The following is a 27,449-nucleotide window of genomic DNA, read 5'->3' as shown; positions in this document are numbered from 1 at the left end:
GCTGTCCTCTGAACATGCTCTATTCTTTTCATGTTATTCCTTAAAGCATGGTACTCATAACAACACAATTCTTTAGGGTTTATATGATCAGCACAAAACAATCCTTTATAGATCTAGGAGTGATCATTCTGTTATATACTGATGTAGTTAAGATCAAATTTATGTTTTCCTTTTTTGGGGTGTGTGTGTGTGGCCAGTTGCACTACCCTAGTGATTCATTTTGAGCTTTTTGCCCCCAAAGACCCTCAGTCTTTTTTTAGTACAAGCTGCTGTTAAGCTACATCTTGCCTGTCATATATTGGTACAGTTAGTTTTGAAGACTTAAATGCAGGACTATACTTTTTTTTTTAGCAGGTCCCATACCTAACATGGGGCTTGAACTCATGAACCTGAGATCAAGAGTTGCTTGGTGTACTGACTGAGCCAGCCAGGCACCCCTAATAATTTTTTATCTGACATTAATCCTATTGCTACAAACTGGAGATTTCATTTTTATTGCTGATTATATCATCTATCTCAGCTTCTTCATCTAACTCATTGATAAAATTGTTAAATAGGACAGGGCTAGGAACAGAATGCTATGCCATGAAAAACCTCACTTAAGGTTGACATCAGTCTGTTACTCACACCTATTGTGTGCCTGTGCCACCTGCCTGATTTGTTCTTGTCTCCAAAGTCTAGCAGCTGTCTTATTTTATACTTGGCTTTGGCCCTAGATTTAGAATCTCTGGTTCATCTTTTCAAAGGACTCTTGGGGCTCTTTGTATATGCACTCCAGTTGCCAACTCTCCTGTTCACCATTTTCCCCCCAGTTTTACTGAGATATAATTGACATATAACATTGTGTAAGTTTAAGGTATACAGTGTGGTGTGTGTATATATATATAAATGATTACCACAATAAGGTTAGTTAACACATCCATCTTCTCTGTCCTCTCACATAGGTTACAGTGTTTCTGGGATGTGGGGAAATGGGTAAAGGTTGTCAAAGTGGACCAACCTCCTTGACCTTTGAGGCTGCCTTTTGTTTTTTGAGTTTTTTGTTTGTTTTTAGTAATCACTATACACAACATGGAGCTTAAACCCATGACTCCAAGATTAGGAGTCCGATGCTCCTCCCATTGAGCCAGCTAGGTGGCCCTGAGGCTGCTTTCCTGATGTTGAACAAAGTTTGATGCCATATTGTGCTATCCTGCTCTTGACCTATAGCTTCCAGGGATTTCAACTCTGTATAACTTTTTCTTTCTTTCTTTCCCCTGCCTCCCCTTCCTCCCTCCTTCCTTTTCCTTTCTTTTTTTTTTCTTTTCTTGTTCTTTCTTAGAAATCAGTTTTATTTAGGCATACTTTACATACAGTAGAATTCACATATTTTAAATGTACAGGTTGATGCCTTTTTTGTTTTTTTTTTTTTTTAATTTTTTTTTTCAACGTTTATTTATTTTTGGGACAGAGAGAGACAGAGCATGAACGGGGGAGGGGCAGAGAGAGAGGGAGACACAGAATCGGAAACAGGCTCCAGGCTCCGAGCCATCAGCCCAGAGCCTGACGCGGGGCTCGAACTCACGGACCGCGAGATCGTGACCTGGCTGAAGTCGGACGCTTAACCGACTGCGCCACCCAGGCGCCCCAAGTTGATGCCTTTTTTGGGCACATGTAATCCATATAAACAACATTTGAATCAAGAAACCGAACATTCTCTGGATGCCTGGCTGGCTTATTTCGTAAGGCATGCAGCTCTAGATCTCAGGGTTGTGAGTTTGAGCCCCACATTAAGTGTGGAGCCTCCTTAAAAAAATTTTTTTTTAAGTAAAGAAAGAAACAGAACATTTTCATCTCAGAAAATTCTGTCATGCCCCTTTGTAGTCAGTCTACCCCTCCCTCCACTCTAGGCAACCACTGTTCTGATTTCTCACTGTAGATTAATTTATAAATGAAATTATACAGTATGTATCCTTTTTTTCTATGCTGTCTTTCACTAAGCATAATTGTTTTTCTTAATGTTTATTTATTTTTGAGACGGGGGAGAGGCAGAGAGAGAAGGGGACAGAAGACACCAAGTAGGCTCTGTGCTGACAGCCAACAGCCAGATGCTGGGCTCAAACTCACAAACTGAGAGATCATGACCTGAACTGAAGTCAGACATTTAACCGACTGAGCCACCCTGGTGCCTTGAAGCATAATTGTTTTGAAATTCATCCATATTGTTGCATATATGGGTAGTTGTTTTTTTAGTCCTTTGATCTCCAAAGTTTAGTGTACCGAATGTGACTGGATGTATTTCCTTACCAGAATCAAGCTGGAAATTCTTTTTTGGTTAGCATGATACTGTCAGCTCCTGCTTCCCCCACACTCCCAGCCACTTGCCCTCCAACACTTTATATAGCTTTTTACCTCCTGTTGAGCTCAGGCTTAGATTTGCTCCAGTCCCTGAGCTGGTACTGTCCAGGGCAAAAAAAAGAATAGTAGTAAAGTGGAGTAGGGAAGAGTTTGGTTTGAAGTGAGGTCATACTGGCCATCAGGTTTGAGATTTAACATGCTGGGGACATACTCGAGGCACCTGTTGAGCTTTGGAGCTAGCTGTATCATTTCTGTTTGTCATGATTTTCATGGAGTTAGCCTGCCCTGCATCCTTTTCTAGTCCTCTAGGACCAAGATGCTGCTGAGAAGTACAATACATTACTGTGAATAGTTCTCTTTGAACTGTGGTGCATGCAGTTCCACCTGACTTCTGCGTTATGAGTCACTGCTTGGATTCCCTTATACCATACCCAGTTTGTCAGTTTGGACCTCCTGGAATATTGTATAAAAAATGATTATCTTTTTGACCACGGAAAATAAGATCTACACTCTGATTTTAGTGTAAGACTAAATCTGTTTGCCTGAGTTTGCCATGCCCTTTTGACACTTTGGATATTTGGCTCTCCTCATTCAAGCCAGTCTGTGCTGGAATACCTTTTCTTAGCCCACAATGAGAATTATAGTATGGTACTCTGAATGGTATTGGCTCATTTTTTCTTTCCCTGCTGTTTTTTAGTTGTGTCAATCTTGGCATATCACTTGCTTCAGGCTTTTCCCTATAGAACTAGTATAGTTGAAAGTATAGGATTTCAAATGAGAAAGCCTGAGTTCAAATCCTAGTTTGCTACTTTTTCTTTGTATCACCTTTGAGAAGTCACTGCACTTTTTAAATTTCAGTTTCTGCATCTTATAAAATAAAAAATGCTCCCTTGCAGAGTAGATTGATGAGTAAATGAGAATGCAGGTGAAAAAGCTTTGAGACTGTAAAGCACTATGCAAATGTTAATTTTATTGTCATTTTTGTTTTTTTCTCACTAAAGAGGTTGCAGATAATCATTGTGACTCGGAGTAAAATCTTGAATTGACCCTGGCAGGTCTTTGAGCTGCTTTGGCTTTCAAATGACTGGTTGAGCTGTGATGGAGGCCATAGGGAGAGACTTGGCAGGACTTTTGATAGATTTTTTCCATGTTGTAATGGAACCTTCCTTTCTCAAGGATAGGGAAAATGCTTATTTTATATTATTCCATACCTAGAATGCTGTCTACCAAATCAGAATTAATTGGTACTGATTAACATGGCTATCTCAATAGAGTGACCCCATCAGGATGAATCTCATTTAAATTAAATTGACTGAAGTCATGCTGTAAATCATAGTTTATTTCAGCAGCTAGGAAGATAATTTAATTATTTTCTTTCAAAATGTACAATCTTACTTGATAAAACGTTAATACAGCGTGTTGTCTTCAGATCTCAGGAATAGGCTGTATTTATAGAAGCTCTTTTCTGAGCTTCTCCCAGAAGTGTCTCCTTCATAATGTAAGTCAACCATTCAGCTCTGTGATCTCTACTACTTACCTAGCTTTGCTGACTGCATTTTATCATAAAGCACTGCAGTGCTGTCATTGCCTCAGCTGGTGTCAATCAAGTTGCTCAACTGAATGACATTGAAAATATGTTTTGAAAGTACCAGGATTATACTGACAATGAATTCTATAAAACATTAAGAGAACATCCACAAGTCAGAATTAATGTCTTTACAATCTCGTGTATTATGTAACCACAAGTTATAATTAGTATTCTACTAAAATATATTTGCATTTTTTTAAAAAGGAGCTCAAATTAAAAATTTACATTGGGTTTTTGTTTTCTTTCCAAAAACATTTCAAGAATCTGTTTTTAAATAATATTTGGATACTTCTTTTTTTTTTTTTTTTTTTCAACGTTTATTTATTTTTGGGACAGAGAGAGACAGAGCATGAATGGGGGAGGGGCAGAGAGAGAGGGAGACACAGAGTCGGAAACAGGCTCCAGGCTCTGAGCCATCAGCCCAGAGCCCGACGCGGGGCTCGAACTCACGGACCGCGAGATCGTGACCTGGCTGAAGTCGGACGCTTAACCGACTGCGCCACCCAGGCGCCCCTAATATTTGGATACTTAAAAACATTTTTAAACTTTCTTATTTTTTATTGAGGTATAATCGACATACAACATTCTATTAATTTCAGGTCTACAGCATAATGATTTGGTAATTGTACATATTGTGAAATAATGACTACAACAAGTCTAGTTAACAGCTGTCACCATGAATAGTTACAAAGTTGTTTTTTTTGTGATGAGAACTTTAAAAAAATTTTTCATGTTTATTTTTTGAGAGAGAGAAAGAGAGAGAGAGACAGCATGAGCAGGTGAGGGGTAGAGAGGGAGACAGAATCCGAAGCAGGCTCCAGGCTCTGTGCTGTCAGCACAGAACTCAATGTGGGGCTCGAACTCAAGGACCACGAGATTATAACCCGAGCTCGGTGCTCAACTGGCTGAGCCACTCACGTGCCCCTGTTGTGATGAGAACTTTTAAGATTTACTCTTTTAGCAACTTTCAAATACACAATACAGTATCATTAGCTATTGTTGCCATGCTGTACATTACATCCCCATGACTTACTTTATAACTAGAAGTTTGTACCTTTGACTTCCTTCCCCCATTTTGCACCCCCCACTGCCAGCAACCACCAGTCTGTTCTCTGTATCTATGAGCTTGTCTTTTTTTTAAGATTCCACATATAAGTGAGATTATATATGTTTTTCTCTATTTGACTTATTTCACTTAGCATAATGCCCTCAAGGTCCATCTACGTTGTCACAGATTGCAAGATTTCATTCAGATAAAAAGATTTCATTCTTTTATGGCTGAATAATATTCCATTGTATGTATTCTGCAAATTTTTTTTTTCATTTTTTTTTTCAACGTTTATTTATTCTTGGGACAGAGAGAGACAGAGCATGAATGGGGGAGGGGCAGAGAGAGAGGGAGACACAGAATCGGAACCAGGCTCCAGGCTCTGAGCCATCAGCCCAGAGCCCGACACGGGGCTCGAACTCACGGACCGCGAGATTGTGACCTGGCTGAAGTCGGACGCTTAACCGACTGCGTCACCCAGGCGCCCCTGTATTCTGCAAATTTTTATCCATTCATCTGTTGATGTTCACTTAGGTTGTTTCCATATTTTGGTTATTATTGTAAATAATACTGCCATGAATGTGGGGGAGCATATATTTTTTCAAGTTACTGTTTTCATTTTCTCTGAATAAATACCCACAAGTAGAATTGCTGGATCATATGGTATGTCTATTTTTAATTTTTTGAGAAACTTCCATACTGTTTTACGTAGTGGCTACACCAGTTTACATTCCCACCAACAGTGTGCAGGGGTTCCTTTTTCTTCACATCCTCGCCAACACTTATTTCTTGTCTGTTTGATATTAGCCATTCTAACAGGTGTGAGGTGCTATCTTATTGTGATTTTGATTTTCATTTTCCTGATGATTAGTGATGTTGAACATCTTTTCAGGTACTTATTGGCTTTCTGTATGTCTTCTTTAGAAAAATTGTCTATTCAGATCTTCTGCCCATTTTTAAAGTGGGTTTGTTTTTTGTTTTTTTGTTTTTTTTTTTGCTTTTTTTATTAAGTAATCTGCATCCCACATGGGACTTGAGCTCACAACCCTGAGATCAAGAGTTGTATGCTTTACTAACTGAGCCAGCTGGGTACCTCTTTGCTTTATGAAGTCTTAATATGAATCTATTTTCTGATGCTTAACTGAAAGTTTTTAATTTAGCAGATTTATTATTGTAGCATGTTAAAAATTCTTTCAAAATGTGCTCTTATAGTATTGTTAAGAATATTAACATTCTTGCTAGTTGATGCTCAGAAATGTAAGAAATTAGAGACGTATAGAGGTTATGGAGACTTCTATTACATGAGTTTGGAAAAACCTCAATTTGATGAGATGAAGGGCATTAATTATGATTTTACATCATGCTTGGGTTTTAAGGAATTCATATGGAATCTGGAACTTAGATTGTTTAGAAAATGGTGACATCACTTGTACAGATTCAATAACTGGTTAATGTTGTTGGTAATTGGGCATGTCATTTTTTTTTTCTCACAAAGTAAGGTCAAGACTTCAGTGCCAGCACGAGTTAGTTATGTCTGTCTAATGCTTAAAAATATTAATAAGTATTTCAATTTTAATGGGTATTCTCAGTCTCCCTTCAGAATTTCTACATTTTCTAGTTTTGAAGACATTGTTAATTTAAATCTTTCAGTTTTAAGATGACTTATTTGTGAAGTCAAGGCATTTTACTTTCTGACAATGAGTGATGATTAAGTTATTAAACAAGTGACTCTCAGGGAATGCAAATTTTATTTGAAATTGTACTCTACCCTTACCTAAAAGAAACTTTATCTCCAGTTTGGTTTTACTCTAATGATAATTCAAGTTTCTTCATGCTATATTTATTTTACCAAAGATCTAAGAACAGATTTAAAAATGATTTTCTACTTTTTCCCAATGGTGATTGTTCACAGCACTTGTATCATCCATTGTTATTTCAGAAATTGTTGAAAACCTGATTGTAAGAGATAATTCACCTAGCATACCTGAGGCAATTGAAAGACTCTTCAATGACATAGCAAATATCAACAGGGATTCTATGGCTGAAATACAGGATGCTCAGGTTGGTATAAAAATAATTTTGTTTATGAAAAATTTTTGAAAGATTTTATTTTTAAGGAATCTCTACACTCAATGTGGGGCTTGAACTCATAACCCCAAGACAGGAGTCACATGCTCCACTGACTGAGCCAGCCAGGTGCCTCTGATAAGTTTTGATGATTCACCATTTTAATTATATAAAAAAATAGCTGTTGTGATTAACCATTATAAATACATAGAAATCTGTCTTTGGATTTTCAAGCCTAATGGCTTAAAAACAACTAAAGCAAAGAATAAATTATACAAAATGGCATAATTAATTGCTCAATTATGTGAAATTTAACGAATATAGAAGTTCAAAGAAGGGAGAGATCAATATAGACTATAGTGGTTGCTGAAAGCTTCATGTGTGAGACTGAACTGGATTTGAGTTACATAAAGACAAGGGGAGGAGGTATATTAGGTAAAGCCAGCAGTATGAATAAAAGTGCATAGATATAAATAAACAAGTTGTGTTCATGGGACAGTCACATAATGTGACTACGTTTTTGGGAGGCAAGGTAGAATGGGATTAGATTATGAGGGGCCTGTAAATGACCCACAATAGTCACATAAGCATAAAACATGCAAGAAAATCCATGTCATTGGAGGTGGATGGTATTTTAACTGGCTAAGAAAATGTTTTTCTTGTCCAGGTTGAAGAAATGGCAGTAAACCTATGGAACTGGGCAGTTACCAAGAGAGTAGGTTCAGTTATAAGTGAAGAGCAGAAAGCTAAATGTATGTATACATTCATTTTACAAGGAATATTTTTATTATACATTAGGTTGTGTTCCTGCAGTTTAAATAATATTTTGACTAGTTCATAAATGGGTATTTATTAAAAGAAAAATAAACAAAATGATCTATACATAGAAGTTTCTTAAGCAAACATCTTGAATTTTGTGATTTTTCAGAGGTTAGCTCCTGATTAATAAAAGTTTAACAGCATCACTGCTTCTTTATCTATTCATCAGTTGATGTACATTTGGGCTCTTTCCATAATTTGGCTGTTGTTGATAATGCTGCTATAAACATCAGGGTGTGTATAAAGAGGGTATTATGCTAAGCGAAATAGAGGAAGACAAGCACCATATGATTTCACTTATATGTGGAATTTAAGAAACAAAACAGTGAACATACAGGAAAGAAGAAAAAGAAGCAAACCATAGGAGACTCTTAAATTGGAGGACAAACTGAGGGGTGATGGAAGGAGGTGGGTGAAGGATGAGCTAAATGGGTGATGGGTATTAAGGAGGGCACTTGTTATGATGAGCACTGGGTGTTGTATGTAAGTGATGAATCACTGAATTCTACTTCTGGAACCAACATTGCACTGTATGTTAACTAACTAGAATTTATTTTTATTTTATTATTTTTAAAAAGTGTTTATTTTTGAGAGAGAGAGAGCATGAACCAGGGGAGGGGCAGAGGGAGAGAGAGAGAATCCTAAGCAGGCTCTGCACTGTCAGCACAGAGCCTGATGCAGGGCTCCAGTTCACAAACTTTGAGATCCTGACCTGAGTCGAAATCAAGAGTCGGAGGCTTGACTGACTGAGCCACCCAGACACCCCAAATAAAAATTTGGAACAAAAAAAATTAAGTGGGAAAAGTGGAGATTACAAATACACATCCACAGAGTGAGTAAAGAGTAAAAGAAAATATATTAATTTATGAATGCAGTTTAACACACACACAAATACACACAAATAAAAGCATCACCTCAAGAAATTGTCTGGTGGTGAAAAACAAAGATGATTAAAGGATGGGAAAATGAGAACTTGACACGTTAAAGGACACATGGATTATCCTTCCTGGAGAAGAGATGATCAGAATCTTCAGGATTCTGAAGGGCTCTCAAATAGCAGTTTCCTTTCTCCATTAATAATAGAATGAGAAATGTTGCTATGTGAGAGATTTAGATTTAAAAATTGGTAAAGAATAGTTTCCTCATGAGGTGGGTTGATGGACTTTGGACTGAGTTACTTGAGAACAATTATAGGAGTTTTTTCTACCTGTGAGAGCAAACTAAAAGAACAACAACAAAACAAAACCCCCAAACCAAACTCATGTGCTTGGATGCATTAAATGTGGTCCACTGTCTGGCAGAATTCTAGTGCTTTAGCTAAATGGCTGGGTTAGTGTGCTGACAGTTTCTCATTTCCAACAGTGATAGTGACAGTTAATGCATTTGTGGAAAGTATATTGCTCCATTATAAAGGATACATCGAGGCAACAAGCCAAAACGTGAATCTCTGGCCTGCTTGGCTTTCTTTTTTTTTTTTTTTTTTTTATTTATTTATTTATTTTTTTTCAACGTTTATTTATTTTTGGGACAGAGAGAGACAGAGCATGAACGGGGGAGGGGCAGAGAGAGAGGGAGACACAGAATCGGAAACAGGCTCCAGGCCCAGAGCCCGACGCGGGGCTCGAACTCACGGACCGCGAGATCGTGACCTGGCTGAAGTCGGACGCTTAACCGACTGCGCCACCCAGGCGCCCCTGGCCTGCTTGGCTTTCTGAAGACAAATGAATTTTGTCTATATGCAGCAAGTGGAATTCATTGCTAAGTATTTATGTTTATGAATATAAACCAAACTGTATACAATTTCATTGTAGGTCTAGGGTAATTAATTAGTGGTTAATACAGTCAATAATATACTTACTCAGTCTATTCCTCTGTTAGGATGCTTAGAGAATAGGTCTACCTCTGTAACTGTCGGATAAATATGGATATCATTACTCCTAGGAGTCTTGGGTCTTGTAGTTATGGGGAGAGAAGAGTTAGAAGTTTATCTGTTGAAGAAACATAGTACATAGTTGAACTGTGTGATATTAAAATGCATTAATTCTAAACTCCTACAATTCTGCCTATCAAGGAACATTGTTGTAGCTATTTTTCACTACTTGTCAAATAGAGATTTGGTAGATGGATCTCTCCCAGAGAGGGAAAATAATTGAGAGATCAGGTTCCTTGAGAATACCAAAGAATTAGTAAACTTTCAAAAAATAAAGGAAACATTTTCAAAACTGGAAATGTAAGACAATGTAAATGCATGATTAGGAATTAATTTGATGAAAGTTTTTTTCAGAAACCACTTTATTAAAGGATGAATAAAATGTACATTTCATGATGAATAATAAGAAACTGACTTTAATTACCCCATAATTTCACCTGGGCAAATCTCTTTTTCAATGGAATATTAATTGAAAATGGTATTAGTATAGGTTGAATGGCTGCTGAGATCATCTAACATCAGGGCAACTAGTTCAGTTACTTGTGAAGTCATCTTTATTGTTTTTTAATTTTTATTTACTTTTGAGAGAGAGAGAGAGAGAGAGAGTGGAGGAGGGGCAGAGAGAGGGGGACAGAGGATCTGAAGCCAGCCACATGTGGAGCTCAAACCCACGAACCGTGAGATCATGATCTGAGCCGAAGTTGGACACTTAACTAATGAGCCACCCAGGTGCCCCTGAAGTCATCTTTAAAACGTGGACATGTTTTCTGATGAGAGAAACTGTGTAAATAAAGAGCTTACAGTTATTCAGACTTTCCTATTTTCAGGGGAAATGAACTGTATGAAGAGGATATCTATATTTTCTGAGTTATACCTCAAGAACTTTTACATCATCTATAGAAAAGAATATATTTAGACAGATTCACAGTTTAGGGGAATAATCTAAAACTATGCCTGGGGTGCCTGGGTGGCTCAGTTGGTGAAGAGTCCAACTTTGGCTCAGGTCATGATCTCGTACTCTTTGAGTTCGAGTCCCACATCAGGGTCTGTGCTGACAGCTCAGAGCCTGGAGCTTGCTTCAGATTCTGTATCTCCCTCTCTCTCTGACCCTCTCCTGCTCACACTCTGTGTGTCTCTCTCAAAAGTAAATAAACATTAAAAAAAATAAAAAAAAACAAAATTATTCTAATGTTCAGAAATTTTGTCTGATGTTGAATATCTTTAGATTCCAATTGTACTTAGAATTATTTTGCTGTCAGCATGGTACATACAAGAGCATCAAATGGAATCAGGTGTCTTTAGTAAGTCTTCAGAATTTAAGACCTGCAGAAATTAAAATTTGAAAATTAAATATCTGATTGGAGCATTAAGCAAATAATTCATTTGATAATTTTCAGGTCATTTACTTTTGATAATTGATTTTTTTCAAAAAGACTTTAAAGTTACTACTTTAACAACAAAAGTGCTTGCACTTTGCTCCTCATTTCTTTTTGTAAGTGTATATAAAAGGAGAATGAATGTTTTGTGTTTATGGGCATCTAATTACTGTTTTGCAGTACGGCATGTTGCTTGCAAGTTGGTGTGTATGTGTGAAGGCTCAACTGCTTCAGAAGATGCTATTCGAAGACAGATTTTGGTAAGTCCGATTTAAATGAGGAGAAAGTGCAGATGCAATGAGATAGTCGTTACTCCTTATGAAGATGGTTAAAGTTAGTGTGAACCTGGAAGGGGGTTATATCCTTTAGTGCTATCCATGTTCCTTTTAGGATAATTATACCTAATTACAATTAAAGGTCTCAGCAGTACTATTGTCATTACAGTGATTCAGTGGACTAAATGTTGAACTTAAATTCAGGATTTATGATAAGTAAAAAAAATAATAGTTCTCTGCTCCATCCTTCCCACCTGTCCTGCTCCCTGGAAGTAAGTATATTTTTTTAGTGGAAAATATTTTTCCAGTGTTGTAAAACACTATTTTATTGAAAAGCTCAAGTGTGTGCACAAAGATAGTACAATGATTCCCCCATTTACCCATCGCTCAGCTAGAATAACCTCCAATTCCTGATCACTCATTTTTTCTATATCTCCTCCAACAGCAAATCCCTGGCCCTGTGGATTATTTTGAAACAAATCCAAAATACATCACTTTGTTCATAAATATTTCAATATGTGTCTCTAAATGACAAGATGTCTTTAAAAAAATTTTTTTTAATGTTTTATTTTTATTTTTGACAGAGAGTATGAGTGGGGGAGGGGCAGAGAGAGAGGGAGACACAGAATCCAAAGAAGGCTCCAGGCTCTGAGCTTTCAGCACAGAGCCCGATGTGGGCCTTGAACTTCCAAACCGTGAGATCATGACCTGACCCGAAGTCAGATGCTTAACCGACTGAGCTACCCAGGTGCCCCTAAGGTGTCTTTTTAAAACATTTTTTTAATGTTTATTTATTATTTTTGAGAGAGAAAGAGTGTGAGCAGGGGTAGGGCAGAGAGAGAGGGAGACACAGAATCTGAAGCAGGCTCCAGGCTCTGAGCTGTGAGCCCAGAGCCTGCCGCAGGGCTCGAACTCACAAACCGTGAGATCATGACCTGAGCTGAAGTCGGATGCTCAATCAACTAAGCCACCCAGGCGCCCCTAAGGTGTCTTTTTTATTCAGACAAACCCAATGCCCATTATCACACCTGCTAAAATTTAACAAAGATTTCCTAAAATAATCAAATATCCAGTCTTCCCCTTCTGGCTGTATGCTCCCACATTCTTACTTTCTCATTTGTTCTTGCTCACTTCTTTCTCTCCCTCTTTCCCGTTGTTTTCTTAGAACCAGAATTAAAGAAAGTCCACATCTTGTGTTTTGTTAATATGTCTCTTTTAATCTACATGTTTCCCCTCCTGTTTTTAATCTGTTGAAAAATTTATTTGTTGAAGAAACGAGATTGTTGGTACTATAGAGTTTCTTAAATTCTGGATTCCGATGACTGTATCCTTATGGTGTCATTTAATGTAGTCCTCCAGGGGCGCCTGGGTGGCGCAGTCGGTTAAGCGTCCGACTTCAGCCAGGTCACGATCTCGCGGTCCGTGAGTTCGAGCCCCGCGTCGGGCTCTGGGCTGATGGCTCGGAGCCTGGAGCCTGTTTCTGATTCTGTGTCTCCCTCTCTCTCTGCCCCTCCCCCGTTCATGCTCTGTCTCTCTCTGTCCCAAAAATAAATAAACGTTGAAAAAAAAAATTTAATGTAGTCCTCTGTTCCCTGTTTTTCCTGTAAACTGGCAGGTAGATTTAGAAACTTGATCTGATTCAGGTTTGATTTTGTCAAGAATAATTCATAGGCAATATGGTGTACTTTCATCAGGAAGCACCAATGTCTGTTTGTCTCTTTTGTGTTAGTGCCCTTTGATGGTTATTGTCCTTAGATCCATTATTTCTGTAGGTGTTTGCATATTCTACTTCTATATTCCTTCTTTGTTTATTTACTGGAATAGAGAGAAACTTTCCCTCATCAACTATTCGGCTACCTTGAAGTATACCTTTATAAGAAAGGACAGTCTTGACTCTTTCCCTTTATTTAGCAGTTTTCAGAACAATGACTTACTTCTCTAACATCCTTAAATGATACTCACATAGATTTTTTAAAAGTTTCGTTGTGAACTCATGGATTTTTAACATTTTTAATGCATTTCAATCCATTGTAATTATTCTTATTGAAGCACCTATCTTTGGCCAGAAGGAGCCTCTGGAAGTGATTCTGAAGCCTTTTGACACTACTCCAGTAATCTTTAATAGTAAAACTGAAATAATAATCACATAAAATTTGATTTCTTTTTAAAAAATTTTTATTTATTTTTGAGAGAGTGACAGAGCACGAGTCAGAGAGGGGCAGAGAGAGAGGGAGACACAGAATCCGAAACAGGCTCCAGGCTCTGAGCTGTCAGCACAGAGCCCGTCGCGGGGGTCAAACCCACAAACTGCAATATCATGACCTGACCTGATGTCGGACACTTACCCGACTGAGCCACCCAGGCTCCCCTAAAATTTGATTTCTTTTTTTTTTTAAATTTTTTTTCAACGTTTATTTATTTTTGGGACAGAGAGAGACAGAGCATGAATGGGGGAGGGGCAGAGAGAGAGGGAGACACAGAATCGGAAGCAGGCTCCAGGCTCTGAGCCATCAGCCCAGAGCCTGACTCGGGGCTCGAACTCACGGACCGCGAGATCGTGACCTGGCTGAAGTCGGACGCTTAACCGACTGCGCCACCCAGGCGCCCCTAAAATTTGATTTCTAATGTGACAAGATGTCCAGGCTCATCTTGTGTAGTTCTTGCCCTAGAGCAGAAATTATTCATTCTTTGAAGGAGCCCTGTTTCCTTTTAGTGGAGAATGTTATTTAGAAACCACAATCTGGAAATTACAAGTGCTCATTGCTATTGCATTGGTCATTGTTCCTAGACCTTTTTACTGGACGTAGATATGAAATACATATTTTTTGAAAGGGAAAGTATATGATGAATTCATAGTGATAGTTCCAGTGATATTTAGGATTATAGGATTTTACTTAGCTTCTTAATTTTATATTTGTGTCTCTTTTCCTAGTCCTGACAATATTGGTGCCTAACAACATTAATACAGTGAATAACTGGTTTTATCCAAAAAATGTATGGTAGTTTTATAAGATAGCAATGTCGATAATAAAGAATGATTTCTAAAAATAGTTCAAGAGATTTTTTTGCACTGCTTTTATTCTTAGGATCTGTTTCACTAGGGGTGTATAGTCAAAGTATTGTTTTAATATTATTGAAATATTGTTTTAAAAGTACTTGAAATAATTTCCTTTTCTGTGATGAAACTATAGATTGACTTGATACATAGTTAGATTCATTTATTTTTGTTTGCTCTTGCTTTTTAGCTGTTGCTTTTTTTCTGCCATTTTGATTGAATATTGTTTTATAATTGTGTCAAATATTTACATGGTTCCAAAGTCGAATCTACTAAGGGAAGTATATTCAGTTAAGTCTAGCCTCCATCTGTGTCCTCTCCACCCTGTTCCCTCCCTTCCCCTGTGGATAGCTATTTTTGTTTATTTTATTGTTTATCCTTTTGTTTTTTAAATAAAAGCAAACATTTGTTTTATAAAAATAAAATTTTCCCCTCCCCCAAAGGTTCTTAGGTAAATAGTAAGTAGCATTCCATATATATACTTTTCTCCACTTTTTTTTTTACCTCATTTAACATTATAGTCTAGAGATCACTCCATAGCAGTATGTAGAGATATTCCTCATTTTTTTTTATAGCTACATAGTATTCGGTTGGTACATGTACCTTATTGTGTTCAACCAGCTTCCTTCCATGGACATTTCAGTGCTGCAATGAATTGCCTTGTACATACGGGTTTTTTTTTTCTTCCTATTTTAAGGCTATTACTTGTAATCATTTCTGTTTTCATTTCTCATGGTTACCTCAATATATTTTATTTTATTTTCTTAATTTTTTTTAAAGTTCATTTATTTATTTTTGAGAGAGAGAGAGAGATAGGTGGAGCAGAGAGGGAGAGAGAGAATTCCAAATAGGCTCTACATTGTTAGTGCAGAGCCTGACGCAGGGCTCGATCTCACAAACTGTGAGATCATGACCTGAACTGAAATCAAGAGTCTGACACTTAACCGACTGAGCCACCCAGGCGCCCCTACCTCCATATATTTTAATCATATGCTAGTATCACTATATTAGTTTTCTAGGGCCTCCATAACAAAATAACACAGACTGGGTGGCTTAAACAATGCACATTTATTTTTTCACAATTCTGGAGGCTGGACATCCAAGATCAAGGTGTGGGTAGGTTTGGTTTCTTCTGAAGCGTTGGGCTCTGCACTGACAGCACAGAGCCTGCTTGGGTTTTTCTCCATCTCTCTGCTCCTTTCTCTCCCTCTCTCTCCTCAAATAAACAAACATTTAAAAAAGCTTTAAAAAAATGATATTTCCCTATTTCTATCTGTTAGTTCTTTTAATTCTATTTCTTCAGATATTCTTCTGTTTGTTGAGTGTGATGTCCTTTCATGGGGTTGGTTTCCCTCAAGGGTTTGATGATTCTTGCTCATATTTGATTTGAGATTCCTTGATAGTTTAATAGTCATGCTATTTATTATAACCCTGATCCAGTGACTGATGGAGAAGTAGGACTGGATGTTTTGCTGGAACTCTATTTTTCTCCAGCCTATGTGATTGTACTCACTGTTCCTTCCTGGGGAGGAGAGAAGATACCTCTTGGTGGGGAAGCCAACTGCCTGATACTACTGTTTGCATCCAGGATGTTTCCACATTTTGCATTTTTATGCATTTTAGTATGTGGGTTTTTGTTTCATCCCATTTGCTGTCTATTTTTCAGAGGTTCCTTATAATTTCAGGTCAACTGAAAATGCCACTTATTTTCCAGGACTCTTATTGAATAAGAAAAAAATATATTTTCTCTTATTTCTTGGGTGTATCCCTAGAGATTATATTTATCATTACAAATATATGATATGACATATGTAATCTAGGGATTTATAGTATATAAAAATTTATACTAAAGTTTATAGTGTACTTATGTCCTATATATAAATATATAGGAAAATGTATAGTATATCTATTATATATATTTTATATACACATACACATCATTTCTAGGGATTTGTGGTAGAAGGGGTAGGGCTGCAGTGTTTGCTCAATCCTCCATCTTGATTCAGTTCTTGTTTGCTTCCATAGCATTTTTCCACATTATACATCAACTGTTTAGATGTCTGTTAGTTACGATATTGTGAGCTTCTTTAGTGTGCCTGGCTTGTAAAGGATACCTAATAAACATTGTTGGATTAGTAAAAATGTTATTAGAGATATAATTAAGAACTGAACTGAGATGTGTTGACTTATAGTCTAGTGCTTATCATATAACTTTCTTCAAGTATGTGAAACATTAATTTTTCAGAAATGTCTGCTCCTAAGTTATCCCAATGTTTTCTTTTAATATTTCTTAGAAGATGTGTTTTCAAATTATTAATTTTTTATTATTGCTTTTCTTGAGACCATTTCTATTAAATTATGGAATTCAAAGCAGAACATAGAACTATAATAAATGCTGTTACTTTATTTTTGTGGATTACACTACTGAATATGGACAGACGATTAAATATTTTATCTACTACCTTCCTCAACCAGTTTGGAGAAGTTGTGAATTTTAAAAATTATTTTCTTACTTCTCTCTTCCAGATGAATATGAAAACAGGAAAAGGGTGGGTGGATGTTGGAAATGCTATGATGGCTGATGGATTTTTTCAAGCTGCCATGGTTGTAAGTTACTGATTTTTAGCTTGGCCATTATTAGTAACAGTTGTGGTTATTCTTGTCATGACATTGTATTGTGATTTTATTTTCCAGGGTCTAGAGCAGTTATATTGCAAATTAATGCAGAGAGCCTCCACTGAGGCCGACATAACTTTGCAGAAGAGTGCTATGGAGAGGGACCTTTTCAAAGTGGTTTCTTACCAAGCAGAGGCGGTAGGTATCATAGTCACTACAGTCTTATAGTGGCGCATTTTGTATATATAAATGCAAAAGTGATGAGATATAACTTATTAGAAGAAAGTCAGGTGTCATTGGATTTTTATATAGGATATTATATTTGACCTTTTATTTTATCTCTGTTTTATATCTGAAGGTAACATTATTAATGGTGATTGGTATCTGTGTGGGGGTGGTTGAAGTCAGAAAGGCTGATATATAACTAAACATCGTTTTCAATCATTGCATGTAATATCCATCATTTATTTATGGCAGTAGCCTGTACTTGAAATACCTGTCTGTTTGTGACTCTCTCTTACCTTCACAGTCTGCCTAAAATAATTGCCTGAAAAGAGTCTTCTCATTTGCAATTGTTCTGGGTTGTTTGCTGATGTTTTCTGAAAGTCTGCTGTTATCAGTGTTTAAAGTTGTATGTTACCTCTGTTTGGCTTGTGGATTTCCTCCTTTGTCACCATGCAGTTAGGTATGCATTTTTAGTTGACAAAATGTAAGCCATGATGAGTTTGCTGTCTGTAATTATGTAATTCTAGAAATGAAAGAGACTTTAAAAATCATCTAATATAATCCACTTATTTTTATTTTTTTAACATCTTTATTGAGATATAATTCATATACTATAAAATTCACACATTTAAAATGTACAATTCAGTGATTAAGTATATTCACAGAATTATGCAACCTTTACCACAATCAAGCCAGCAGAGGGAAGGAAATAATAAAGATTAGAGCAGAAATTGGGGCGCCTCTTTGTAGCAACATGGATGGAACTGGAGAGTGTTATTATGCTAAGTGAAATAAGCCATACAGAGAAAGACAGATACCATATGTTTTCACTCTTATGTGGATCCTGAGAAACTTAACAGAAACCCATGGGGGAGGGGAAGGAAATAAAAAAAAAGGAGATTAGAGTGGGAGAGAGCCAAAGCATAAGAGACTCTTAAAAACTGAGAACAAACTGAGGGTTGATGGGGGGGGGTGGGAGGGAGGGGAGGGTGGGTGATGGGTATTGAGGAGGGCACCTTTTGGAATGAGCACTGGGTGTTGTATGGAAACCAATTTGACAATAAACTTCATATATTGAAAAAAAAAAAAAAAGAAAGAAATTGGGGCACCTGGGTGGCTCAGTCTGGTTAAGCGTCTGACTTCGGCTGAGGTCATGATATCATGATTAGTGGGTTTGAGCCCGTGTTGGGCTCTGTGCTGATAGCTCCGATAGCCCGGATTCTCTGTCTCCCTCTTTCTCTGCCCTTCCCCTGCTCATACTCTGTCTATCTTCCTCAAAATAAACATTTAAAAAATTTAAAAAAAAGATTAGAGCAGAAATAAATGATTTAGAAACTAAAACAAATAGAGCTGATCAATGAAACCAGGAGCTGATTCTTTGAAAAAAATTAATAAAATTGATAAACGTCTAGCCAGACTTATCAAAAAGAAAAGGACCCAGGGGTGCCTGGGTGGCTCAGTCGGTTAAGTATCCTTCGGCACAGATCATGATCTCTCAGTGAGTTTGAGCCCTGCCTTGGGCTCTGTGCTGGTTTTGTGGAGCCTGCTTGGGATTCTCTCTCTCTCCCTCTCTCTCTGCCCCTTCCCCACTTGTGCTCTCTCTCTCTCAAAATAAATAAACAAAAAATGATAAAAAAATAATTTTAAAAAATAATAAAAAGGGCCCAAATAAAACCATGAAAGAAAACCAACACCACAAAAATACAATTATGAGAGAATATTATGAAAAACTATGTGCCAACAAATTGGACAATCTGGAAGAAATGGATATATTGCTAGAAACATATAAGCTACCAAAACCGAAACAGGAAAAATAGAAAAATTGAACATACCGATAACCAGCAAAGAAATTGAATCAGTAGTCAAAAACCTCCCAACAAACGAAAGTCCAGGGCCAGATGGCTTCACAGGGGAATTCTACCAAATATTTAAAGAAGAGTTAATAGGGATGCCTGGCTGGTTCAGTCAGTGAAACATGCGAATCTTGATCTCAGGGTTGTAAGTTCAAGCCCCATGTTGGGAGGAAAGATTACTTAAAAGTAAAATTTTTTTTAATGTGAAAAGTAAGAGGATTTTATTAACTTTTGTATGTTCTTGGGGAAAACCATTCACATGTAAAAGTTTAACATTTGTTACAAGGTATATTCAACTTTATTTTACACAAAGTTTTTCATTTGGGTTGGACATAATTTTTCATTTCAACAGGACTGCCATGATTATAGTGAGAAGCTCTTGAGATAATTGCATCATCATAGGGGTCAAGATAAACTGGTAGGGATTTTACTCATATCTGTTATTCAATTACTGTGGTATAATGGAATATATGCTATAAAGTAGATACAGAAGAAGCTATCCATAAAAAAGGTATAAAACACAGGTAAAGAAAATATGCAAATTATAGTATTGCATATGTATTTTAATTAATGGAACTAACATTTTTAACTCACATGTTCTTTTATGTGATATAAATGTAACAAGGGAGGATGCTTTTAAATTCCTTTTTTTCTTTATAAATTTTTTATTTAAATTCTAGTTAGTTAATATATAGTGTAACATTGTTTACAGGTGTAGAATTTAGTAGTAGTGATTCATTGCTTATATGTAACACCCAATGCTCAACACAATAAGTGTCCTCCTTAATACCCATCACACATTTAGCCCATACCCCACATACTACCTTCCATCAATCCTCAGTTTGTTTTCTATCATAAAGAGTCTTTTATGGTTTGTTTCCCTCTCTTTTTTTCCCCTTTTCATATGTTCATCTGTTTTGTTTCTTAAATTCCACATATGAGTGAAATCATCCAGTTGTCCCAGCCCCATTTGTTGAAAAGACTATTCTTTCCCTATTGAATGATCTTGGCACCCTTGTCAAAAATCAATTGATCGTAAATGTGAGGGTTTATTTCTGGACTCTTGATTACTTTTCATTGATCTATATGTCTGTTTTGCTTCTGTTCCCTTCCCCCCTTTACTAGGGTAAGACCACTTGTAGACTCTGGCAGGGTCACATGGTTATAGGAAACATGAGTTTATCCATAAAAACTGATGGAGGGTACCCTGACAATGCAAAGCAAGTGGAAAGCCCAGTTTCTCTATTATACCAAGGGCTGTGGTCTACTGTCTCTCTCTACTAGTTAAAAAAGTAGTAATGGGGTGCCTGGATGTCTCAGTCAGTTGAGTGTCTGACTCTTGATTTCGACTCAGTTCGTGATCCCAGCATTGTGGGATTAAGCCCTGTGTTGGGCTCCAGCTGGGCATGGAACCTGCTTGAGATTCTCTCTCTTGGGCACCTGGGTGGCTCAGTCATTAAGCATCTGACTTTGTGAGTTCGAGTCCCACATCGGGGGTGAGCTCGAGCCCTCCTTCAGGTGAGCACAAGCCCCACTTTGGGTGAGCATGAGCCCTGCTTCGGGTGAGCTGAATTAGCTACTTCTGTTTCCACATATCACTGTTTTTACTGGAAAGAGTGACTGATAGATAAATTGTGTTCATTCAGATTTGGGTATTTGGTATAAATTTTCATTAAAAAATTTTTTTAATGTTTATTTTTGAGAGAGAAAGAGACAGAGTGTGAGCGGGGCAGGGGCAGAGAGAAAGGGAGATAGAATCCAGAGCAGGCTCCAGGCTCTGAGCAAGTTGTCAGCACAGAGCCTGACACAGGGCTCGAACTCACAAACCGTGAGATCATGATCTGAGCCGAAGTCAGACGCTTAACCAACTGAGCCACCCAGGCGCTCCAGCATATATTGTCATTAAAATGAATAAAGTGAGAATGTGACTTCAAGGAAAGCAACCGACAGTACTTGTTGATGGGGATAAAATTTAAGCTTTTAAGTAAAAGTTAGAATTTTGGAAAACTTCTACCTCCATCATGAATTTGACAGCTTCCAGATACTTAAACTTTTCTGATGAAATTGATGATATTAACTAATGTGATTAAAAAATTTTTTTCTTAAAAGACCTTTCTTTTTAAAAATTTTTTTTATTTATTTTGAGAGAGAGAGAGTGAGCAGTGGAGGGGCAGAGAGAGAGGGAGAGAGAGAATCCCAAGCAGCCTCCATGCTGTCAGCACAGAGCCTGATTGTGGGGCTTGAACTCACCAACTGTGAGATCATGACCTCAGCTGAAATCAAGAGTTGGATGCTTAAACTGACTGAACCACCCAGGCACCCCTAAATTTTTTTTTACTTTGAAATAATTTTAGATTCATAGGAAGTTGCAAAAACAGTAAGGAGAGTTCTGGTGTACCTTTCACCCAGTTTTCCTCAGTGGTAATGTCTTATGTAAATATAGTGCATTATAAAACCAGGAAATTGACATTATTACAATCCATAGGCCATATTCGTATTTCACCAGTGTTACATGATAAACTTCTATGTGTGTCTGTAGTTCTATACAGTTTTATCCCATGGATAGATTCATATAACCACCACCAACACAATCAAGATCTAGAACAATTCCATCACCACAAAGATCCCTTGTGCTTCCTCTTTGTAGTTATACCATGTCCATTCCCCCATTCCCAAATCCCATCAGCTAATATTCTCTCTCCCAGTAGCTAATTCTCTATATTAATATCATAGAATATTAATATTCTAAAATTTTGTCACTTGTGATTATATAAATAGAATCATTTAGTATGTAACCTTTTGATATTGCTCTTTTAAAAGTTAGCATGATTTATTTGACATCCATCCAAGTTTTATGTATCAATAGTTTGTTCTTTAGGGGTACTTGAGTGGCTCAGTTGGTTAAGTGTCCAACATCAGCTCAGGTCATGATCTTGTGGCTCATGAGTTCAAGCCCCACATTGGGCTCTGTGCTGACAGTTCAAAGCCTGGAACCTGCTTCGAATTGTCTTCCTCTCTCTATGCCCCTCCCCTATTCACACTCTATCTCTCTCTCTCCCTCAAAAATAAATAAACATTAAAAAAAGTTTTGTTCTTTATTTGTAAGTAGTATTCTATGGTATGGATGTACCACAGTTTGTCTAGCCATTCAGTATGGAAGGCATTTGGGTTTCTCCAGTTTTTGGCTATTACAAGTAAAGTCGGTTAGAACATTTGTGTAGAGGTTTGTATGTGGATGTAAATTTTCAATTCTATGGGATGAATGCCCAGCATTGCAATTGCTCGGTTGAATTGTTAGTGTATGTTTATTAGTTTGTTTTTTAAGAAAGGACCAAACTATTTTCTAGAGTGGCTGTGCCATTTTATTTTATTTTATTTTATTTTATTTTATTTATTTTTTTTTTAAATGTTTGTTTATTTTTGAGAGAGAGAGAGAGAGAGAGAGAGAGCATGAAAGTGGGGGAGAGGGGCAGCAAGAAAGGAAGACAGAGGATCTGAAGCAGGCTGCATGCTCTAAGCTGTCAGCAGAGTCCAACGCAGGACTCAACGAACCGCAAGATTCTGACCTGAGCAGAGGTCGGTCGCTCAACTGACTGAGCCACTCAGGTGCCCTGAATGGCTGTGCCATTTTAAACCCATGAGCAATATATGGAAGATCCCATTTTCTGCATCCTTGCCAGCATTTGGTATTGTGACTAATTATATTACTTATTCCATTAGATGTCTAGTGATATTTCATCATGGTTTAATTTGTAGTTCCCTAATGACTAATGTTGAATATTTTTTCGTGTACCTATTTGCTCTCTGTATATTCTCTTAAGTGAAATGTAGGTTCGTGCTTCTTATCCATTTTCTAATTGGATTATTTGATTTTTTTTATTGTTGAATTTTGAGAATTATATATTCTACATTTGAGTCCTTTGTTGTATATGTATTTATAAATATTTTCTAGTCTGCAGCTTGTCTTTTCATCCTTTTAATAGGGTTGCAGAGCAAAAGTATTTAATTTTGATAAAGTTTAGTTGATTTTTTACAATGGATTGTGCTTCTGGTATTCTGTCTCAAAAGGCTTCACCAAGCTCTAGATCTGAAAGATTTTCTCCTCTGTTTTTTTCTAAAAGTCTATAGCTTTGGGGCACCTGGGTGACTCAGTTGGTTAAGTGTCTGACTCTTGGTTTTGGCTTAGGTCATGATCTCACAGTTTGTGGGTTCCAGCCTCACGTCAGGCTCTGTGTTGCCAGTGCAGATCCTGCTTGGGATTTTCTCTCTTTCTCTCCCTCTCTGTCTGCCCCTCCCGTGCTCTCTCTCTCTCTCTCTCTCTCGAAATAAATAAACTTTAAAAAAATAGAAAAACCACCTTAAAAAAAGTTCTATAGCTTTACCTTTTCCATTTAAATCTATGATTGATTTTGAGTTACTTTTTTTTTTATAAGGAGTGAGGCTTAGATTAACTCTTTTTGTTGTCATTGTTTATGGATATCTAATTGCTCCAGTACCATTATTTGAAAAGACTATCCTTCCACTACTGAATTTCTTTGCACATTTGTTAAATATCAATTCACCACACTTATTTATCTGGGTGTATCTATTTCTGGGATCTCGTTTAAATCTATGGATCTATTCTTTCAATACCAAATAGTTTTGATTATTGTGGCTATCAAGTTTTAAAGTTTAGTATGGAGATTCTTTCAATTTTATTGTTTATCAGAATTGTTTAATTCTAGTCTAATTCCTTTGCCTTTACACATAAATTTTATTTTTTTATTATTTTTTTGTATTCATCATTTTTTTATTTATAATGGGCCAAAAATGTAAGCATTTTACAAAGTGAAATTACTATCACAAGTAATTATAGCACATCTATATTTGAAGGATATTTCAGCCATTAAAATATCTATACAAAGTTTTTTTTAAATTAAATTAAATTTTTTTAAATTTACATCCAAATTAGTTAGCATATAGTGCAACAATGATTTTAGGAGTATGTTCCTTAGTGCCCCTTACCCATTTATCCCATCCCCACTCCCACAACCCCTTCCGTAACCCTCGGTTTATTCTCCATATTATGAGACTCTTCTGTTTTGTTCCCCTCCCTGTTTTTATATTATTTTTGTTTCCCTTGCCTTATGTTCATCTGTTTTGTCTCTTAAAGTCCTCATATGAGTGAAGTCATATGATTTTTGTCTTTCTCTGACTAATTTCACTTAGCATAGTACCCTCCAGTTCCATCCATGTAGTTGCAGATGGCAAGATTTCATTCTTTTTGATTGCTGAATAATACTCCATATATATATACCACATCTTCCTTATCCATTCATCCATCGATGGACATTTGGGCTCTTTCCATACTTTGGCTATTGTTGATAGTGCTGCTATAAACACGGGGGTGCATGTGTCCCTTCGAAACAGTATACCTATATCCCTTGGATAAATGCCTAGTAGTGCCATTGCTGGGTCGTAGGGTAGTTCTATTTTTAGTTTTTTTTTTTAATTTTTTTTTTCAACGTTTTTTTATTTATTTTTGGGACAGCGAGAGACAGAGCATGAATGGGGGAGGGGCAGAGAGAGAGGGAGACACAGAATCGGAAACAGGCTCCAGGCTCTGAGCCATCAGCCCAGAGCCCGACGCGGGGCTCGAACTCACGGACCGCGAGATCGTGACCTGGCTGAAGTCGGACGCTTAACCGACTGCGCCACCCAGGCGCCCCTATTTTTAGTTTTTTGAGGAACCTCCATACTGTTTTCCAGAGTGGCTGCACCAGCTTGCATTCCCACCACCAATGCAAAAGAGATGCTCTTTTTCCGCATCCTTGCCAACATCTGTTGTTGCCTGAGTTGTTAATGTTAGCCATTCTGACAGGTGTAAGGTGGTATCTCATTGTGGTTTTGATTTGTATTTCCCTGATGATAATTGATGTTGAGCACTTTTTCATGTGTCAGTTGGCCATCTGGATGTCTTCTTTTGAGAAGTGTCTATTCATGTCTTTTTCCCATTTCTTGACTGGATTATTTGTTTTTTTGGGTGTTGAGTTTGATAAGTTCTTTGTAGATTTTGGATACTAACCCTTTATTTGATATGTCATTTGCAAATACCTTCTCCCATTCTGTCGGTTGCCTTTTAGTTTTGCTGATTGTTTCCTTTGCTGTGCAGAAGCTTTTTATTTTGATGAGGTCCCAGTAGTTCATTTTTGCTTTTGTTTCCCTTGCCTCCGGAGACGTGTTCAGTAAGAAGTTGCTGCGGCCAAGATCAAAGAGGTTTTTGCCTACACATGAATTTTAGAATAATATTATCTACATTCACAAAAATATTGTCTACATTTACCAAAAAATCTTTTTCTGGAATTATGATGGGAGTTGTGTGAAGTCTGTATATCAATTTGGGGAGAATTTACATCTATTAATTTTTTGTTTTTGTTGCTTGAGCCTTAGTTTTCATATTTAAGAAATCATCACCTAACATGAGGTCATGAAGATTTAATGCTCCTGTATTTTAATCTAAGAATTTTATAGTTTTTAGCTTTTATATTTGAATCCATGATCCATTTTTAGTCAGTTTTTCATATGGTGTGAGGTAGTTATCCTACTTCATTCATTGGGTATCCAGTGCCAGCATCACTGTTTTTAAAAGACAATTTTTGCTCATTGAATTGTCTTTGCACTCTTATAAAAAGTCATTTGATCTTAAATGTAAGGATTTATATCTGGACTCTGTTTTATTCCATTGACTTATACGTCCCTTGTCACTACCAATCTCGATTACTGTTGCCTTGTGGTAAGTTTTGAAATTGGGAAGTATGAGCCCTGCAACTTTGCTCTTCATTTTATTTTTTAATTTTTAATTATTATTTAATGTTTATTTATTTATTTTGAGAGAACACATGTGCATGTGAACCAGGGAGAGGCAGAGAGAGAGGGAGAGAGAGATATTTACAGCAGTTCAGACTGTGAGGTTATTAGGAGCCTGTTTTAGGACAAAAAGCACCTATTTAACATTTAAAAATCCCTCTAGGAGCCAAAGCATAAGAGACTGTTAAAAACTGAGAACAAACTGAGGGTTGATGGGGGGTGGGAGGGAGGGGAGGGTGGGTGATGGGTATTGAGGAGGGCACCTTTTGGGATGAGCACTGGGTGTTGTATGGAAACCAATTTGTCAATAAATTTCATATATATATATATATATAAAAAAAGGAAAAAAAAATAAAAATCCCTCTAGGGATGCTTGTCTGCCCAACTCTTTTTTTTTTATTTAAAAAAATTTTTTTTAATGTTTATTTATTTTTGAGAGACAGAGCACAATTGGGGAAGGAACAGAGAGAGAGGAAGACACAGAATCTGAATCAGGCTCCAGGCTCCAAGCTGTCAGCACAGAGCCCAACGCAGGGCTCAAACTTACGGACTGGACCGTGAGATCAGAACCTGAGCCAAAGTTGGCACTTAACTGACTGAGCCACCCAGGCGCCCCTACCCAACTCTTGATTTCATGGAATGAGGTCATGATCCCAGGGTCGTGGGATTGAGCCCTGCATTAGGCTTGTACTAAGCATAGAGCCTGCTTGGGATTCTTTCTCCCTCTCTCTGTCTTTCTCTCTCTTCCTCTGCCTCTCTCCCTTGCTCATGCTCATGCATGTGCATTCTCTCTCTAAAATAATAAATAAGTAAATAAATAAAAATTAAAAAATATTAAAAATCCCTCTAATGTGGAGATAAATGCAAGAGCTATTCAAGCTGGGTAAACATCCATTAGACATGGCATAATATCATAATATAATATAAGATTGTACACCAGTTTTGCCATTTCTAGAACAAAGTAAATGACTCCCATTCACTGTCAACTCGTGTTACCCAGGATTATTTTTATTTTTCTGTATTTAGAGCTGGCTATTGTGTGTAGTTAGACCAACCAGTGTTGCTAAAAAGACTAGGAAACAAATTAAGACTTTTTAACTCCAGTTACAAATATGTTAAATTGACTTATAGACAAATAGCTTGTCATTTTATTTTAACCAATTATTGATGTTTTTCCACTTTCCCAGGCAATTGCTCTAGGGGATTTTCAAAGAGCATCTTCATGTTCACTGCGCTGTAAGGATATGTTGATAAGGCTCCCCAAAATGGTGAGTGAAATCTGCATTTATTCTCCAAGAGTTTGAACATGAGCTATATCAAGTTCTAGGAAGAATCATTACTACTTCATGCAAACTTTTAGAGATTGTATTTGAGTCCTTCCCACTTACTTAGCTAATCTTTGAAATGTTTTCTT

General features: G+C 37.1%; 1 protein-coding gene across 1 annotated transcript in view; it reads left to right on the top strand.

Moving 5' to 3' along the window:
- Positions 1-6,151: 6,151 nt before the first annotated feature.
- The window catches only part of TEX11 (testis expressed 11), a 230,554-nt gene continuing 209,256 nt past the window's right edge, over positions 6,152-27,449 (top strand). Inside the window, exons 1-7 of the mRNA XM_030304808.1 lie at positions 6,152-6,230; positions 6,886-7,034; positions 7,708-7,792; positions 11,346-11,425; positions 17,022-17,102; positions 17,190-17,309; positions 27,223-27,303. Coding sequence (XP_030160668.1) covers positions 6,152-6,230; positions 6,886-7,034; positions 7,708-7,792; positions 11,346-11,425; positions 17,022-17,102; positions 17,190-17,309; positions 27,223-27,303 — 675 coding nt within the window. The remainder of the gene's footprint in view (positions 6,231-6,885; positions 7,035-7,707; positions 7,793-11,345; positions 11,426-17,021; positions 17,103-17,189; positions 17,310-27,222; positions 27,304-27,449) is intronic.

The sequence above is a fragment of the Lynx canadensis genome, chromosome X, assembly GCF_007474595.2.
Source record: "Lynx canadensis isolate LIC74 chromosome X, mLynCan4.pri.v2, whole genome shotgun sequence".
NCBI lineage: Eukaryota > Metazoa > Chordata > Mammalia > Carnivora > Felidae > Lynx > Lynx canadensis.
The sequence above is the reverse complement of the archived record's forward strand: the minus strand, read 5'-3'. Positions and strand labels throughout refer to the sequence as shown.